General features: G+C 47.9%; 1 protein-coding gene and 1 long non-coding RNA gene across 7 annotated transcripts in view; one reads left to right on the top strand and one right to left on the bottom strand.

Annotated features, from left to right (window-relative positions):
* Positions 1 to 7,856, bottom strand: part of TMEM154 (transmembrane protein 154) — a 52,008-nt gene extending 44,152 nt beyond the window's left edge. For all 6 annotated transcript variants that reach the window (XR_011249765.1, XR_011249763.1, XR_011249764.1 and 3 more), the window contains exon 1: positions 7,473 to 7,856. Coding sequence is in view for 3 of the 6 variants with exons in the window: in XM_069556693.1 (XP_069412794.1) it covers positions 7,473 to 7,560 (88 nt within the window). In the remaining 3 variants the exon portion in view is untranslated. The remainder of the gene's footprint in view (positions 1 to 7,472) is intronic.
* LOC138422160 (uncharacterized) lies at positions 6,599 to 18,247 on the top strand. The gene is made up of 4 exons (XR_011249766.1): positions 6,599 to 6,698; positions 10,075 to 10,223; positions 14,289 to 14,410; positions 14,756 to 18,247. It is a non-coding gene; the product is annotated as an uncharacterized lncRNA (long non-coding RNA).
* The last annotated feature ends 315 nt before the right edge of the window (positions 18,248 to 18,562 follow it).

Genomic DNA, 18,562 nt, shown 5'->3' with positions numbered 1-18,562 from the left:
CAGCTGTCAGGAGGCGCTGCGGCCTCGGGTAGCGCGGTTGAGTGTTGCGCTTGCCCCGGCAGCCAGATCACAGGGGGCTGAAAGATGAATGGACAGGGGGAAAATGAAGATGTGCTGGCTGTCTTTCAGAGAGACGGGAAGCCATGGAAAGAAGAGAGGGCGGACAGCCAGCAGGGACCCCCGGGAGCTGGGAAAGAACTCACTTTCGTTATGAACATTCACCTACGGAAGAGAACAGAAACAAATATAACAAATAACAGGGGACCCACCCCGATTCTCTTCTATTTCTCCATAATGGCTACAGCAGGGGTTGACAAACTTTTTCTTAGTGGGCCAGAGAGTAAAGGTTTTAGACCTTGTGGGCCAAGAGGCCAAATAGAGGCTATTACCTGGTTTTAGATAACCATTAAAGAACAGTCTTAGCTCGAGGGTTGGAAAAAAACAGGATGATTGCTGAACTGGGGCCATGAGGCCTGGTTTGCCAGACCGCCATGCTTTTTCTGAAAGAAACACAACACTGTAGATAGAGTTGAAGCCTCCTTCCCCTGATCTCATTCAGGTTAACTGCTGTCAAGTCAGCATGTATCCATCCCATACTTTTCAGATATGCCTGTGTCCCTAAGCCACAGAAGCAGAACTTGGAGTGTTTTTAAAACTTTAAATAAATATAATTATTCTGTGCATAATAATCTGCGACTTTTCTTTTCTTTTTTCTTTTTTTTTGGTCAACAGTACATTTGAGACTGATTTATCTTTATACATTTGGCTACAGTTCATTAAATTTACCTACTCTATGCTATCTCATTCTATATCAAGTACTTCATATTTTTCTCGTGTTAATAGACATTGAGATTGTTTCTATTTTTTCCACTTTTACCAACAAGGCTTCACTCCACGTTCTTGGCCATACTTCTTTGCTATACATTTGTGAGTGGTCTGGGGTACGTGCCTAGGAGCAGATTGTTGAAGCTGTAAGGGTATGAGCGTCTTCAGTTGGCTAAATGTTTCCAAACTGTTCCCTAGAATGGTTTCCTTTTCCAATAATCTCATATAGTAAGCAACCTGAAAAATTCTCCCAATACTCAATACCTAGAGGTACAAGTGAAATACAGTAAGTCCCCTCCATACGAACAAGAGCATTCTGAGGGCACATTGATAAGTCCTATTTGTTCATAAGTCCAACAAAGTTAGCTGAGGTACCCAACTAACACAAACGGCTATATAGTACTTACTATAATATGTTTATAATATTTTTTCACACAAATAATAGCTGAGGTACCCAACTAACACAAACAGCTATATAGTACTTACTGTAATATGTTTATAATATTTTCTCACACAAATTATACATAAAAAACAAACACAGAATAAAATAAATGGTTTTAATCTCACATTACAGTACAGTAGCTGGCATACTGGAGCTGCCATCAAGTGAACAGGCAAGAAGAGTTACTGACTCGCGGAGGGAGAGGAGGTGGAAGATGGTGGAGCTGGAGGATTATCAGCGATAGGAGACGGAGAGCAAGCTGCAATCTCACTCATGCCTGACGATGACAGAACACAAGTTTGCATCTTTGAAAGTTTGCAACTTGAAGGTTTGTATGTAGGGGACTGGCTATATAAGAAACTTCTTGAATGTATAAAGAAATCACAAAAGAGCAAGGCAATCCCCAGGGCCCAGAAAACATGGAGAAAGCAAAACAACAGCTTGTAGAGGAAATTTAAATTCACAGCCATACCTGCCTACCTACGGGGACTTCCCAGAACCCCACAGGGATATCAGCGGTTCTATAGTGCTTTCAGGGGTTCCAGTCCACCCACTGGGTCAAAAGTTAAAGCTTAAACACCAGGTCATGGTTGTAAAAACTAAAGAAAAAAAGAAAAGCAGCTGCAGTGATTCTGGCAAAGGTCAAAGTCAGGAGTGCTTCCCCTAGGCTGACCTCACCAACATCCTGACACTGTGGGCCCCCGGCCCATGGCCCGGCTGTGAATTTGGTTCTGTCTGCTCCGTGCTCCTTGGCAGTCTCTTTGCTCACTTTGGTCACCTGCTTCTAGTTACTGGCTTGCCCCTTTAACGAGGTTTTGGCACCTCACACAGCTCTTGGAGGCCGACCCCTGGGGGCTGCTCCCTCCACACCCAAGGGCTGGGGTTTAAGCCTCAGGTCCAAGCCCCTACTCTCCTCAAGCCCCGTGCACATCCCTGTCTGAGTTTCTCCAAACCCTATTTTGCGGTGACAGGACTGCGGTTGTGCCGTGAAAGTATCTACAGTAGCTTGATGACAGGATCAGAAAAGTTGAAGCTCTGTTCAGTAGGGTGGGCCCCGCTCTGCGTGCTGGGCTTTGCCCTCGGTGCCCCCAAGATGTCCATCACGATGGGAGCTGACAGATACAACAAGATTAGATCTACAGAAACGTCAGACAAAAACTCTCAAATAGTTAATAACATGTTTAAAAGACATAAAAGAAGGAATAAAGAACATAAAGAAAAAATAAAACCAAGACATATATGTATGTATACACACACATATAGCCTTGTGAATATTCTATATTCTCGAATTTTCTTGAAATGAAAAGCTTCAGCAGCAGGCGACAGGAGATGACTGCATTAATCTGCCCTCCCACGGGCGGCGCAGGGCTCCGGCTTCTCCACACCTTTGCCAGCAAAGCATACACAGGCAGGCAGATCGTAGGCTGCGTTGCTGCTTTATAGAACTGAGCCCATCCCAGCCAACGTCTTGCCCTCCTCTGGTCTCCTGGGTTTGTCTTTAGACACAGAAGGACTTCAAGCCTTAATACATCTCTCTCTGCTTGTCTTTCCTCGGTTTGCCCCCAGGGCTGGTTGATTCCTGGGGGGTTGGATCTCAGCAGGGTTCTCCCACAGAGACTCCCCCTCACGCCTGACGAAGGCTGTGCGTCCCTCCCCTGCTTCTCATACCCTGTAGCCTCCTACCCGGTGACTTCAACATTCTGTTTTCCCTGCTTCTGGTCTTAACTGTACTAACTTCAGATTCTCTGTTGCTTACCCTGTACCTTTCGGCCCCTCCCTTCCCCTCCACAGGCCAAAGTTCAGCCCAACTCTTCTGTCCCTTTTCCTGTGAGCCCGCCTCCAGTCCAACCAAACACACACAGCCCCAAGTGTGACCGTCTTAGAGCCCAGCCAACAGTCGAGGTGACACACCTACACAGTCAGGAAGGCACCAGAGACAGACCTGAAACTCACACACACAGCCTGGCAGAGCCTGAAAACCCAGAGGCAATGTGGCGTCTTGTCAGAGCATGGACTCATGAGGCTAAACCTTACTCAGACACACTGCTTAGCTGTGTGACCTCGGGCAAGTCACTTAACCCCTCTGTGCCTCAGTTTCTCCTCTGAAAAACAGCAATAATAGTACCCACTATATAACATTTGTTAAAGGAATCAAACGAGCTGGTATATGTGCAGTGTTCAGAACAGGCATATACTGAGCGCTATCTCTGTTGGCCATCATCATTAGCAGTACTTGAAACTGGGACTGTCCCAGGAAATAGCACGTGGCGGCCACAGTCACTGAAATAAGAACAGCTTCAGAGAGTTTAGTTTCATTTATGCAACTAGTACTTTCCTCTATTCTTTCTCCCCTTCTCAAGGTTCATCCAATCCTTATATGACCCTTACTCTTCTGAAACAGCCCAGAAAACCTCCCAGTCCTCTCCATCAAACCCAGTGTTTAACTTTGGCCATCAGAACATTTATAGCTGCCTTCTTCCTGCTCCACGCCTCTCAGTTCTTTTTTTCTGCAGACCATTCTGCAGTCAGTGAAGAATCTGCCTGCAGTGCAGGAGACCCGGGTTCGATCCCTGAGTTGGGAAGATCCCCTGGAGAAGGAAATGGCAACCCACTCCAGTATCCTTGCCTGGAAAATCTCATGGACAGAGGAGCCTGGTGGACTGCAGTCCATGGGGTCGCAAAGAGTCAGGCACGACTGAGCGACTAACACTAACATTAACACTATTCTGCTTTTAGCAGCTAATAAATCCCATGCTTTTGGTATCTGGGAAGTTGCTCTGAACTTTCTGATAGTGTTAAGCTGACACTGGCAGGACACAGGATAAGGAACAAGGTGGCCCTTCCTCCCACAGGCAGAACGCTGCCTTCACTCTGAACTTTCTTAGCATCCGACACTGGCCCAGAGCTATACTTTAACTGTTCTCATCTGTTTGGTCAAAATCCCAGAAAAGCTATTTTCTCATTTCTCCCCTGGTGACTTCTAAGTGGATGACTTCACTTGAGATAGTAATCCATTCTGTACCAGGCTCTATATCTACGTAAAACAAAAGATTAAAAGATGCTGACTCAGCAGTAACGATGCTGGTCTCAGGTAACTGCAGGTATTAGATAATGTCGCCCGTTTGATTTGAGATAAACCTGGATTATGCTTGCGAAGGGGAATCAGGCTGTTTGGTAGACTGCATTCTTCTACCAAACACCTCTGTGATTTTTTTTGAAGAATTCAAGGAACTATTTAGATACAGCTATGACACGTGGCTTCCCAGGTGGTGCTAGTGGTAAAGAACCTTTCTGCAATGCAGGAAGCACGAGACACGGGTTTGCTCCTTGGGTCGGGAAGATCACCTGGACAAAACTGAAGCAACTTAGCATGCACGCAACGTGACACTTAGACACCATTAGCCCAAAAGGATATGTTGTTGTTGTTTAGTAGCTAAGTTGTGCCTGATTCTTTGCAACCCCATGGACTGTAGCCATCAGGCTCCTCTGTCCATGGAATCCTCCAGGCAAGAATACTGGAGTGGGTTGCCATTTCCTCCTCCAGGGGATCCTCCCGACCCAGGAATTGAACCCACGTCTCCTGTACTGGCAGGCAGAGTCTTTACTGCTGAGCCACAGGGGAGCCCCTCAAAAGGATGTATATCTTACTCAATTTTACAATGTATATTCATTCAGTCCTTAATTAAGAACAGCCTTTCCCTTGGCTAATCTCAAAGTAATAAGCTCTGATTATCCAGCTGCTTGCAAGTGGGCATTTTTGCATTTTGAGGCACTGAAAATGGAGACAGAGCCCAGTGAGGGTGGGCTGACCCAGACAAGCCCTGTGCTCCCCTCAAATGCAGCTTTTCACCTTGTCCTTCTCCTGACACCCTAACGTTACCTGCCTTCAGGAGCTCATCAGTTTTAGTGATCAGTCTCACACCCACTATAGGATGATTTCAGTATTTCTCAACAACCACCGAATTCCTAATTTATGCTGACCCTTTACAAGGTTTGAGGAAATCAAAGATGAACAGAAGGAAATCTTCTTTTCCCTGGAGGTGCTCACAGCCTGGAGGGAGGCCTGGGTATGATTCTAAGTGGTTAGCAGCAGCAGCAACAGCAGGTCTATGGGGGCACAATAGGCAAGGTGCCACAGAAGGGGCAGTGAGACAGATACCAATAAGGAGGTAACATTCAGTCTGAGCCTTTTAAGGTTACATAGGCATCCACTTGTAGGGAAAAAAAAAGGAACCTGTCATCACTTGTAGCCAAAGCCACAGAGGCCTGGAACACACGCTCCATTTCATGTGACTGAGGGGCTGCGGCGGGGGAGCAGGAGAGATTCAAGGAGATGCTGTGGAAAGGAGATTGCAGGGAGAGGCCAGGGGCCACGAATGAGGAGCCACCTCTGTGAAGGGAAGGGTCACTGATTACATACAGACCCCAGAGACAGCTCCTGAATTGCAAACACTTTGATTCCATCATTTTCAGCTGCTCAAGAAAACTACTCAGCTAAGGTTAAATATCACTCTCAGGAGCCTGTTTGAGGCAAGTGTGGTAGCAGTGAGAGTTAAAAGCGGGGAAGAAGGATAGCTGGGCCCTGCTCCCATGGGTGCTGAGGGATGCCTGTCAGGGAAAGGAGTGTGGTCCAGAAGTTTCAGCAGGGAGCATGGTGGATTCCCTGGCTGCAGAGGAAAGACCCTGGAGTCCAAGTCAGGAAAGCTGAGTGGCAGTGGGTCTTACTTTTCTCCTCTCAGTCCCTTCATCTGTACCCCCAGTACAGCTGCACCTCCCGCACAGCTAAACACTCAGTACAGTTTGAGCATCATCTGTAAGCTCCCTTCCTGCTCCAAATGGGGAAGGGAGTGGCTCAGACAGTAAAGAATTCGCCTGCGATGTGAGAGACCTGGGTTTGATCCCTGGGTTGGGAAGATCCCCCAGAGGAGGGCATGGCAACCCACTACAGTATTCTTGCCTAGAGAATCCTCATGAACAGAGGAGCCTGGTGGGCCAAGTCCATGGGGTCACAAAGAGTCGGACATGACTGAGCAACTAAGCGCACAGCACCCCTGCTCCAAAACTTTATGCATTAAAAACTCAGTGTCGCCCAAACTCATTTTGAACATAAACCTCAATTTCAACCAAATCTCCCTCCAGTTGGAATGGCTGGCCTTTCCAGTCTCCACCTAGAACGCTAGGGGCCATGCTGGGAACACCCAGGGAAAGGGAGACTGGCCGGGCGGGGTGGCTGTGTGCTGACTTCTAATCTCCAGGAGGTTACTTGTCTGTTAGTAGTGTCTGATGCCCCTCCCCACATCCTATTTAAAGAACCTCAGCTTGAGAACCTTCCTTGTGGGCCCAATACTGTTCTCCGCTAGCAGCAGGAGGTGTCCACCGACAGGAACCACCTGCAGCTAGTTTGTTTACCCAAGAGCGAATCTACCCAAGGGTAAGAAGCAACCGGAGTGACTGTGCTGGTTGTAGCAACTGTCAATTGCTGCTCTTAGCTCAACACTAGGAGATTTAATACTTTGTCTTTTCTGATACCTTTGATTCACTACAATCACATAACTTTTTAAAAACAAAGCTTCATTAGTCACAATCAACGCAAAGAAAATCTCTCCCAAGGTAACAAGATCAAAGGAAAGCTGATGAAAGACCTTACAAGTTGGAATGGATGCCTGGGGATTCCTCAGACAATTTCCTGCTTACTTTTCTTTTTCTTTTTTTTTTTTTTTAACTCATGGTGTTTCTTTAGTCTACTTTCCAGCCCTAAATTTCCATAGCCCAGTTTTTCCAGGACTTTTTGGAACCAGCAGACTTCTCGGCCCACATTACTAAAAGTTAATTCATGATTTCTCTGTTTCAGCTGATTGAAACAATCTTTTCCAGGAACTGCCAAAGAGTTGATCATTTTCTTAATATGCCCATTAAAGCCGGTAAATGACTGGGACCGGTAAATTACATCTTGGAAAACAAAGACTGCGGGGAGCTTAAATTCCACGAGCGAACCGCAGCTGGATCAGCCGGCAGCGAACGAAGCCAAGTCCCTCCTCCCTCCTCCCCCTCACAAAAAGACAGCTAGACTTTCCTCCACTTTTTTCACAGTAAGGCTTAGTTTTTTTCTAAGTGTTACGCTCCCCGGCAGAGATCTGTAGCCTCGGGTACCAGACAAGCCTTCCTCATCCTCCTCGCCGGGAGTGGAAAGCCGAGGGGTGCTTACCCTGCGCCGGGCGGGTGGGAAGGGACGCGAGGACCGCGGCGAGGAAAAGGGCGGCGCGCGGAGCCTCGGGGGGCGCGCGCCCCGGCATCGCGATGCTGCTGCGCGCGGTGTCAGTCCCGCTGAAACGCGAACATTTCCTGTTTCCTGCTTGTTTGGGTCGGTGCTAACTTGAAGGAGAGGTGTTCGCCTGTTTTTTAGGAAGTGATGTAATTCTGTAGGAGCCTGTCAGACCAGCAAGAGTTGCAAAAGAGAGGTTGCTCTTCAAGCACTGATTCAGTTAGCACGCCTCACAAGGCCTTCCCCACCCCGGCCCGCGTGGGCCCCCGCCTTTTGATATCGCCCCAGTAGGAGCAGTGTCCTGCGCGCAGATGTCACTCAGGATCTGGGGCTGGGGGGCGTGGACCACACGCCTTCTGGGTTTGTGATTTTCCTCCATCCCCAGGTCAGCGTGCCGTTCTGCCTAGAGTCTAGAGCAGTGCACTCCAGTAGAACTTTCTGAGATGATGGAAATGTTCTGAATCCATGTGGTCCAGTACAGTAGCCATTAGCTACATAGTTTGCTAAGCACTCGAAATAGGGCTGGTGAGCATTGAATAGTCAGTTTTTGTTTTCATTAATGTAAATTTAAGTAACTCTTTGTGGCTAGTGGCTACCACATTGGACCCCATTCGGCAGGGACACCTGTGCCATCAGGAACTGTGCCCAGCCAGGAACAGGCCAACCCTTCTCTTTGGTCAGGCACACCCTTCTCCCTGGGTCCTGGGTCCTGCGTGCCCCACCCCCACAGCTCATTAGAAGGATAAGGTACAGTATACCCAGGCTCTACCCGTGCCTGAAGGGTGTGCTCTGCTTCTCCAGAGAGAAATCATCTTTTCATGTTTGGTCGTTTGTTTATGAAGACTATTTCTTAGAGCAGTTTTAAGTCCACAGCAAAGTTAAGAGGAAAGGGCAGAGATTATCCCTAAACCCCAAGTCCCCACACCTGCAGCACCCCCTCTACTATCAATACCCCTGCAGAGTGGTACATTTGTTTCAATTGATAAATTTACATTGACACATCACAACAACACCAAGCCCCACTGTTTACTTTAGGGCTCACTCTAGGTGCCATATATTCTATTGGTTTGGACAAATATATAATAATGACATGCATTATCATTATAGTATCATATTGGGTAGTTTCTCTGTCCTAAAAATCCTCTGTGCTCCATTCGTCCATCCCTCCCACCCCTGATAACTACTGATCTTTTTATTGTTGGCATAGTTTTGCCTTTTCCAAAATGACAGATAGTTGGACTCACAAAGGATATAGCCTTTGCAGACTGGCTTCTTTCATTTAGTAATACACATTTAAGCTTCCTCCATGTCTCTTCATGACTTGATAACTCACTTCCTTTTAGTGCTGAATAATATCCCATTGGGTGCATGTACTGCACTTTATTTATCATCATCTACTAGAAGGACCTGGAGGAGGGCGTGGCAGCCCACTCCAGTATTCTTGCCTGGAGAACTCCATGGACAGAGGAGGCTGGCAGGCTACAGTCCGCAGGGTCACACAGTCAGGCATGACTGAAGTGACTTAGCACGCACACACACACTACCGAAGGACATCGAGGTTGCTTCCAAGTTTTGGCAGTTGGGCATAAGGCTGCTAGAAACATCCATGTGCAGCTCTTTGCATGGACATCTATTTTCAACTCCTTTGGGAAAATACCAAGCAGCTTGATTACTGGATTGATAGTCAACAATCTTTTAAAGGGCCCATTTCCGAAGTAGAATATGCTCTCAGGAGGGGAAAAATCTGTATTTTACCTTTCTTCATACTTGAATGACAATTTTCTCAGATGTTGTTAACAACAAACGGTTGGGAGAGTGTGTCATTTCCTTGATTCTGTCTTGCCACAGCAAAGATTGGAAATGGTGGACTAGTGTTACAAGCTGAGTTTTATTCGGCAAGCAGCAGATAATACACCTTGAGGCGTGAGGGTCAGCTGACCCCAAAGGAGACCCTCAACCCATTTTGGCTCCCTCTTTTTATATGCTTGCCTCCCACTCCCTGAGCCTGCCCCATGCCAAGTAGGGCTAGCCAGGAGGGGGCGTGGGTTTTCACCTGGGGGTCCCACTCTTCAGGTGTGAGGTGGGTTTTCCTTTGTTCCCTTTTCACGGGCTTTTCCCTCCTTTGGCTTTTAGCCATTGCCACTTTGGACTCCTTTCTCCTATTCTGACTACCTAACAAAACAAAGTAGAGTGAGTTGGACTAGAAGGGGGTGTGGGAAGCCTGCCCGAATGAAAACACTCAGGGAGGACACCACAGTTTATACCAGTGTTGAGAGCCAGTAGAGTAGGCTAGGAGTTTTGTGTTCTATTGAAGTCCTTTCTTTGGTTTAGGTCTAGGGTCTAAGCACTGCAGAATGGAATTCCACATAAATATTGGGTATTTTATTCCACAAATACCATAAGACTGTTTTTGAGAAATAAAGTTCATAGAACAGCAACAGAAAAAGAATGGAATTTCATCATCATGTTTGCTGTGGTACAAGAGAGACAGGCAGACAGAGCGAGGCTTCAGACACCCATCTCATCTCTAAACCTTTGCCTGCAGCTTACTGTGAGTCGCCAGCTTCCGGTCTGAACCACATGCAGTGGCTCGTGAGTCGCCAACTTCCGGTCTGAACCACCTGCAGCTAACCTCGAGTCACCAGCTTCCGGTCCAAACCACCTGCAGTGGCCCGGCCGGTGTGAGCGCACAAGGTGACTGGCGTCCTCAGCCCCGGACGTCGCCATTTTTCGCTTAGTGCATTGCTGCTCTTCCCTGTCCGTGGTCACGGTTTATCTCAGTTCTTATCCACAGAAACAGGTTGACGATTCATGTAATAATCAGTGTGTTAATGGATTGACACTATGCATTTTAATATTTTTAACCGGCAGTTAAGTCAAGGCCTGATAAAATATGCTTTTGTGCTTTCGGTAACAATTTAGAACAAACAGCAGAAGAAAAGAGTTCAAAACTGGATGATCGACTTGGCAACAACAGGGCTGCTGCTGCTGCTGCTGCTAAGTCACTTTAGTCATGTCTGACTCTGTGCAACCCCATAGACGACAGCCAACCAGGCCCTCTGTCCATGGGATTTTCCAGGCAAGAGTACTGGAGTGGGGTGCCATTGCCTTCTCCGGAAACAACAGGCAAGGACCTATTAATCAAAATCATGGTTGCTGGCTCTGAGCTCCTCTAGCACCGAGTCCGAGGGCAATCATTCCTGTGTGAGCAGGCGTTTCCCCTGCTGCACCGCAGATGTGCCAGAGAAAAGGCCCAGGGCCTGAGCGTGCTCTTCATTTTCCCATTTACACTCTGTTGAAGCCTTCTTGGATCTCAGGCTTGGGGCATGTGGTTGGCAAGGTGTAAGCCTTGGTTTCTTTGATTTAAGATTCGTCTGGCAGGAAGGTCTGCAGAGGCAGGTGTCTGTCTGCAGCTAGAGCGCAGACTCTAGCTGTTCCGCAGCACATACACCGCCTGTGAGTGTCTCACAGTTTCTCCGAGGGTCCCCCGTGTTGCTTCTGAGCAGACAGCACTGCACCACTCAGAACGATGTGCAAAATAAGCTACAGAGAAGCCCTGCACCACTCTAATTTTCTTTTGACCCCTGTGCTCTGTAAGACCCTCAGAGTGATTAAGCTGATCTTAAGGGGGAGAAAATTACCATCATTGATCAGAAAATTGCAGCACCTCAGCGATCTCTTCACTGCAGTTAAATCCCAGGGTGACTGTGTGCGAGGTAAAGGGCTATTTACTTCTGTTTGTTCTAATTTTACCAACTATTCATTTTGGCAGTGGCCACCTGGCCTCAGATTAAATCCTGACACGCTCCTGGCAGGAAGTCAGGGTCCCAGTCGCAGGTAGGTGTGAGGCAGCGGGGAGCCTCCGAGCAAGGCCTGCAGGCAGGGGTGGGGTCAGCATGCCTGCTGTCAGCCTTCAGGGCAGGGGAGGGAGGAGAGATAGGAGGCAGTGTGCCTGGAAGATGCCCTGTGCCTCCTTACGCTCAGGAGGGCGGGAAGAGAAGCTCATTACTGGTTGGAGCCACTCTTTATGACTTTGCACAAGAGTCTGGCTTTCACAATCAACTCTCTGTACTATGAGGTGACTCTCATCCAATTCCTCCTCCCCTCCCTCTTGCCCCACCCCTCCAGCCAGAAAAGGATCATCCCCTTTCAAGAACATCCCAGAAGGGATCATGTTGCAGGGCCTGCAGGGCTCCCCACCCCTACTTTCCCCTCCATCCCCCAGTGTCTCCAACACACAGACACACCCCATACACGTGCTTAACACACGCATGCACTGTGGAAAGTACAGGAAGGCCAACCAGAGAACAAGCACAGGCCATTTATGGAGCGCTTGCAACAGCCAGGGAGTCAGCCCCCATCTCCTGCAGTAGGCAGAGACTCAGAGTCTAGCGGAGGAGTGGGGAAAGCTCTGCGGTGGAAAAAGTAAAGGCTCCAGCAACCTGAGGGGCGCCATGGGCGTGGGGACCGGAAGCCAGTTCAACCGGCGGCTTCCAGCGATTGCTCGGAGATGCATATCTGGCTTCTCCTAGATCAGAAGCAGAGGAAAAATTAGAGCCAGTGTTACAGGGATTAGTGCTCAGCTTCTTGGATTGCTGCCACAGGTAGGGTCTGAGTGCTGTTTTCATGTAAAAAAAAAAAAAAAAAATATATATATATATATATATATATAGAGAGAGAGAGAGAGAGAGAGAGAGAGAGAGAGGTATATACCCTAGCCATGGTCTGTACACTCTCAGCACCCACTCACAGACACACTCACATAAATGTACACGCATGCTCACACACACACACTCACTGACATGCTTGCACACACTTTCTGGGGCACCCCTCTTTCTCTCAGTGCTAGCTGGTGGTAGTTAAGGGTGTGCACTCTGCTTTAAAAGGAGGCAGGCCCTCACACAATGTAACAGTCACATCAGGGGGGGCCTGTAGATCACTCTGAAGCCCGCTGAGCGGGTGGTGCAGGTTAAGGTTGGAGGTTCTAAAGAAGCACCCAGAGAGATGAATGGGCAGGGACTAGGGCTGGAGCTGGGGTGGGACCCCAGGTCATGCTGGGAATCCCAGCCAGGAGAGTGGCTGACAGCAGTTCTTCTGTGTCTTAGTCAACACCAGCTGCCATGCAAAATACCACCGACAGACACCTGTTTTCTGAGCGTTCAGAGGCTGGAATGCTGAGATCGGGGTGCCTGCCTGTGGGGTCCTGGTGAAGACCCTCTTCCTGGTTTGTAGATGGCCACCTTCTTGCTGTGTTCTCATATGGCACTGAGACAAGCAAGCCCTCTGGCATCTCTTCTTACAGGACCCTGATCTTGTTAGGAAGGCTCCACCCTCATGGCCCTACCTAACCCTAATCGCCTTTATCCCCCCGCCACCGCCCGAGACAAAAATACAGATATTGGAGGTTAGAGCTTCAAATCTGAATTTGAGGGGGACACGAGTATTCGGTCTGTAGCACAGTGCCATTGAAGCTGGGAGTTCTGCCAGCCAGGTCCCTACTGACTTGTTTTCAGAACCCTTGGTGGCTCTGCCCCTGCATCTTGGCTGCTGGTCCTGGTCACTCACCCTTCAGCTGGTTGCTCGGAGGAGCTGTTGCGGGGTGGGGGAATTTTAGCAGCTTCCGCCCTCGGCCTCAGCCTGGACCTCCTCCACGACAGAGTCTCCAGGGCCTAAGCGGATGTCTGGTCACCAAAACTGAAAGTGAGAGGGACTGCAGATCGGAGCTGCAGTGACCTGTGGCCTCTAGTCCAGAGAGCCCTGTGGGGAGCACCTGAGGAAGAAGAGGCTGCTGGCCCAGAGAGGCAGGAGTCCTCCTCCCCGTGGCCCGCAGCCCCCCGAGGGCAGGGAGCTTCCCTGCCTTGTTCTGTGGTCTATCCCCTGCATTTAGGACGGTACGTCATAGTTTTGTTTTTGAATGAACAAATGAATGAATGGGTCGGTGAATAAAAAATTCCTTTTACAGCAGTATTTTCTTAGGTGGACTAGGGGTAAAGGGTACATACCCCAGAATCATTTGGGGAATTTGCTAAAATACGTAGCCTTGGACCCCATCCCAGCATGACTGAATCTGAGCTGAGGTCCAGAACTCTGCAGTTTTAGTGATGTTTGGGGGCATTTTCATTCATGATAAAACTAGAGAATCACTATTATAGAGTTTCATTTTTGTTCCTAGAAAGTTATGTCCCCTTTCTCACACAGTAAGAAATAAACAGCATGAGTTATTTTCTGGTTTCACTTTATTGGCCCCAAAGCCTGGAACTAGAAGTAAAGCTTGGGAGTGGAACTTCCATTAGCCCAGGTTTCCTCACCACTTCCAGGAACATTCCTTTCCCTGGCTAACCCTGACTCATCCTCCAGGACTTAGTCTAGGAAGCATCTCCACCAGACAGCCTTCTCAGAAGCCTCCCCCGCCCCCACACTGGCCAAGAGCCCTCCCCCCGCCCCATCCCACAATACCCACCAGAACCTACTAAGAAGATCTCGCTGGTTGGTCTCCCCACCGACCGCCCTGATCTCACTCATCTGCAGCCTCCCATGCCTGTTAAAAGAAATTAAACTTCTTCCCACTGTTGTTTCAGCTTTGATCAGATCATATACTGATAGCTTTTTTTCTAAGTCCCTTCAAGTATTTTTGAAGGACATAGATTATTAACAAATTCAGAGTATCTGTATTAGACTGCACTTTAGAATGATAAACACAGATGAGTGACTTTAATGTTTGTTCTTTTATTTGTTTTCCTGTTTAATTTGACTTTCCAGATTTGCAGTTGATGATGTGCTGGCCAACTAAGTTCTCAACACCCAAGAAACTATCAAATGCAAAAGCACAAAGGCAAGTTATAATAAAGAAAGATACCAGGAGGAAAAACTCCAGTTCGAAGGTATGTGGGCCATGCCAAAAATAAGCAAAAATTGAGGGTATTTGAATCCAGTGGGAGAGTATAATAGGGGAGGCTGGGAGGCAATTATTTTTAAATTGAAATAGTACATTTTTAAATTATAGTAAAAACATTATGTATTTATTGTGGAACAATTCTAAGTGCATAAAAGCAAAACAAAATTGTTCCATGTTTAAACCCTTCCGGATCTTTTCCCAGACAGTAGCTGGCAGTTCACACCTCCTTGCACTTGTAGTACCGGCCATTCATGCCACTATCCTGCCAACAGACTGTAGGTACAAACTCAGGTATGGAAAGAGGGTAATTTGCTCTATTTTTCTATTGCAGCATCAATTTTGACTTTCCGTCCTGGTCGTGGTAAACTGAATACAGTCACAAATACAACCTGTCAGCAGTTCAGTGATTTCTCAGTTATTCAGGATTAACTTCAGTTGCTTTCCTTGTGGCTCAGACGATAAAGAATCTGCCTACAATGCAGGAGACCCAGATTCTACCCCTGTGGTCAGGAAGATCCCCTGGAGAAGAGAATGGCTACCCACTCCATTATTCGTGCTTGGAGAATTCCTTGGACAGAGGAGCCTGGAAGGCTACAATTCATTTGGTTGCGAAGAGTCAGACATGACTAAGCGACTAAAGCTTTCACTTCTCGGTTGTTTCAGGGTCCCTCCCTCCATCCTGCAGTTTTCTCTGATATTGCCTTGTGAATGCCAGAGTTGGTAGGGAGGACTGTCTCCTTCCTCGGGCCTTTAGAAGATCAAAATTGAAGAATTAACTCTTTATCTCTGCATTTTAGCTGAGTCCTCCTTTTCCTAGCACAGATAGTAGCCTCATTTGCTAGTCATGGGGTCTTTAGACAGGAGTATAAATGGAGTGCAGAGCTCCCCAGTCCGCCTATTCTTGGGATTCATCTAGCACCCGCCACAATGTGCATGAAATGGGGAAGGATGGGCATGGTGAGACGCCAGGGGCACACCAGACTGAGAAGCTTCCTTCTGTCAGGAGCTCGATTCTCTGGCCTCTTTGGCTTTATCTGTGAAACAGTGGGGCTGACTAGACAGTCGCTATCGCCCCAGCACTTGTATCCTATGTGTCTGTGAGATTCTTTTGGGGGTGGGCACATTTAAAAGTTCTCAGTGGAGAAAAAGGCCTTTCTAAAGGCCTAAGGACAGGCCCTGCAACAAACCACCCAGCCCATCTGCAAGCCTGTCATTCATCACTGAGCTCCAGAGTCGTAGCAGGTATTGCCAGCAGCATCGCAGCCCTGGGCCAGATGAAAGGAGAGGGCAGAGGACCTCCAGGGCTGCCAGACAGCCGAGCAGGAGCAGCTATTAGCGAGCGGGTTGGAGCAGCGTGACAACTGTGGGGCTGGGGCAGGAGGAAGGAAATAAACAGGCAAGAATACCGCAAAGAAAGATGGCACGTTTCCTTCACTGACTGTGAAGCAGCAGGCCCAAAATTTATCTGAAGCCAGGGACCGAAGTCATCAAGTCTCTACAGTGAAGGCCATTTCAGCTCCAACCACACAGGGGCAGTGACACTGGGGTTTCAGCACCCACAGGCTAGCATCAACTCCACTCCATGGAAAGAAGCTACTTCCTTCTAGGTCTCTCTGTGAGGTTTTTGTCTTTGAGGAAAACGGCAGCTCCTTATAGCTGATTCGATAACTGTTCCCAGTTCTTGACGCTGTCTCTGAATGACATGAATTTCCTCCTTGCCCTGTGACTTGGCAGTCTCTCTCACTCACGTAGGCACTGTTTACTTCCCTGCCTTACTGATCTTGAGCCAGGCCATGTATGACTTGCTCTGACCAAAAAAAACGTGAGTGGAAGCGACAGAGTGGGCTGAATTCTCCGAGCGCCATCATACAGTACGGCTCGCCGTCTCGTGTGTGTTCCTGGAATCTTGCATTTTTGTGATCTGACATCATAAGCCCCGTGATGTGAAGCAGACCTCAACAAGACCAGCAACCTGGGATCCTGCCCGGATCAGCCCAATCTCAGCTGACTGACAGAACCACGAACGTGGACATAATGTTTAAGATTGTAAGCTGCAGAGAGGTTTAGAGCTGCCTTTCACATAGCATCAGTGCAGCAGTAGCTGACTAATAATACAGCTCTTAAGATCCTTCATTCACAAGTGGCAGACCTGAGCAGAAAAAGTCAGAGAAGAAAATCAGAGCTGCTTCTGGCAAAACCGTGAAAGCACGGAGAAATGTGACTGCCACATCACCCTGTAGACAGTAAGGGTAAGGCTGTCCACACCCAACTCGCCACTGTCCTCTTCCTACCCCCACCTGCGGGACCCGTGTTCGATCCACAGCCGGCAGATGTCCATGGATGAGCTGTGCTGTGCCGTCACCCGTGGCCTTTCTGGATTTCTCAGTCCCTGGACTTCTAGGTGTGCCAGAAACACTGTTCACGGCAGTGTTCATTGGAAAACAAGTATATTGGTAGCGTCTGCAGCGTACTAGCCGCCCTCATGACCTTTACCACATTATATTTGCACTTTGTAATGTAGACAATCTCTTTCTTCCCTGAAAGAGAGCAGTATCCATGTCTCAGTCAACTTGATGACTTCCTCCTCCTCAAAACTCTGCCCCCCCAAGACAGCCCAAAACCGATGATACGTGCTGAACGAACAAAGGAATCAAGAGAAAGAGTCTAAAAATGGCCCTTATTCAAATGGTATTTTAAAAAATCTTTCCTTTGCACAGTGACACCTGTATTTGTAAATGGGCACCAGTTACTGAACCAGAAACAAAATAATTCTTACTGTCTCCCAGCCAAGAGTTTAATCCATGAGCCTTTTCAAAGCAGCACGGTCCCTGGAGTGAGCATCAGTCACACCATGCCTAATTCTCCTCCTCTGGTATAGCTACTTTTTGCTATTGCACAAACCTGTCCGTACTCTCTCATCAGGGTCCTTTGCAAAACGTGTTGCTTCTTCGGAAAAAAAAAAAAAAAAAAAGAATGAAACAGAACGGAATGGAGGTCTTAACAAGTAGGTTAGGGTGTGAATACCTGCAGGGGTTCTCCTGGCCATGTTGGGCCACCAGTGTTTCCAGATCTCAGTGGCTGCTCCCATGGGGCTTTTGCAGGAGGGAAATCTGTTTTCAACACCTGGAGAGCACTAATGAAACCTCCTCTTTGACCATCTTCAGCGATGGAGAATTAGTCTGGCTAGGGACAGAATAAGAGAAATCTCATCATCTTCATCTACAAACATTAGCATGTTGAAAAAACAGGAAAGTAATATGCTTCTGGATAGACCACTGGAAGATAAGATCCACCAGGAATTAACAGTTATCTCTGGAGGGAGAAGAGGCTTCCCTGATGGCTCAGACGGCAAAGAGTCTGCCTGCAATGCGGGAGATCCAGGTTCGATCCCTGGGTCGGGAAGATCCCCTGAAGAAGGAAATGGCAACCCACTCCAGTGTTCTTGCCTGGAGAATCCCATGGACAGAGGAGCCTAGTGGGCTACAGTTTACAGAGTCGCAGAGTTGGACACAATTGCGTGACTAACACTTTCAGCTTTTCAACTTTCTAGAGAGAGATGGTGAAAGCTGGGCAGGAGGGGCAAGGAGGAGGAGGGGAAGCCAAGGGGACAGATCTCCTTTAATACATCTTGGTACTATTGGGAAAAAATGTAATACATGTGTTACCTTCTTAATACTAAAAAACAGAACAAAAAAGATGTGTGAGGGAAAAAAAGAGACCCTCAATAGGTCTGCAGGTAGGTTGAAAAAAATGTGTATTTTTAAGGGAGATTGTGTGTCAAAAGTAGAATTGTTTAGTAAATAAAGAAGGATGAGCTAGAAAAGAGGTGTTTTTTGAGTTTAGCACCCAGGAAATGATGTCCTCTTCTGGGAGATTCTGTGGACAGAATCCAGAGAAGCTACTAAGTCTGCACGTGGGTAAGTGCAAAAACATCTTTATAACAGGTTGGCTGAGAGTGGGGAAGGCATTGGACGTGGAATTTTTTAAAAAGCTCTGTTCATTTGATGACCACAAAAGCCTGCAGACGGGGCTGAGGAGGCAGGGTGGGGAGAAAGATGGAAGGGAGACCAGAACCCAGCTCTGAAAGCTCGCCCTACACCCAGTGCTCTCCCCAGGGACGTTTGGCAGTGTCCACTTT

Source organism: Ovis canadensis, chromosome 17, assembly GCF_042477335.2.
Source record: "Ovis canadensis isolate MfBH-ARS-UI-01 breed Bighorn chromosome 17, ARS-UI_OviCan_v2, whole genome shotgun sequence".
NCBI classification, from domain to species: domain Eukaryota; kingdom Metazoa; phylum Chordata; class Mammalia; order Artiodactyla; family Bovidae; genus Ovis; species Ovis canadensis.
This window is presented reverse-complemented; position numbering and strand designations above follow the sequence as displayed.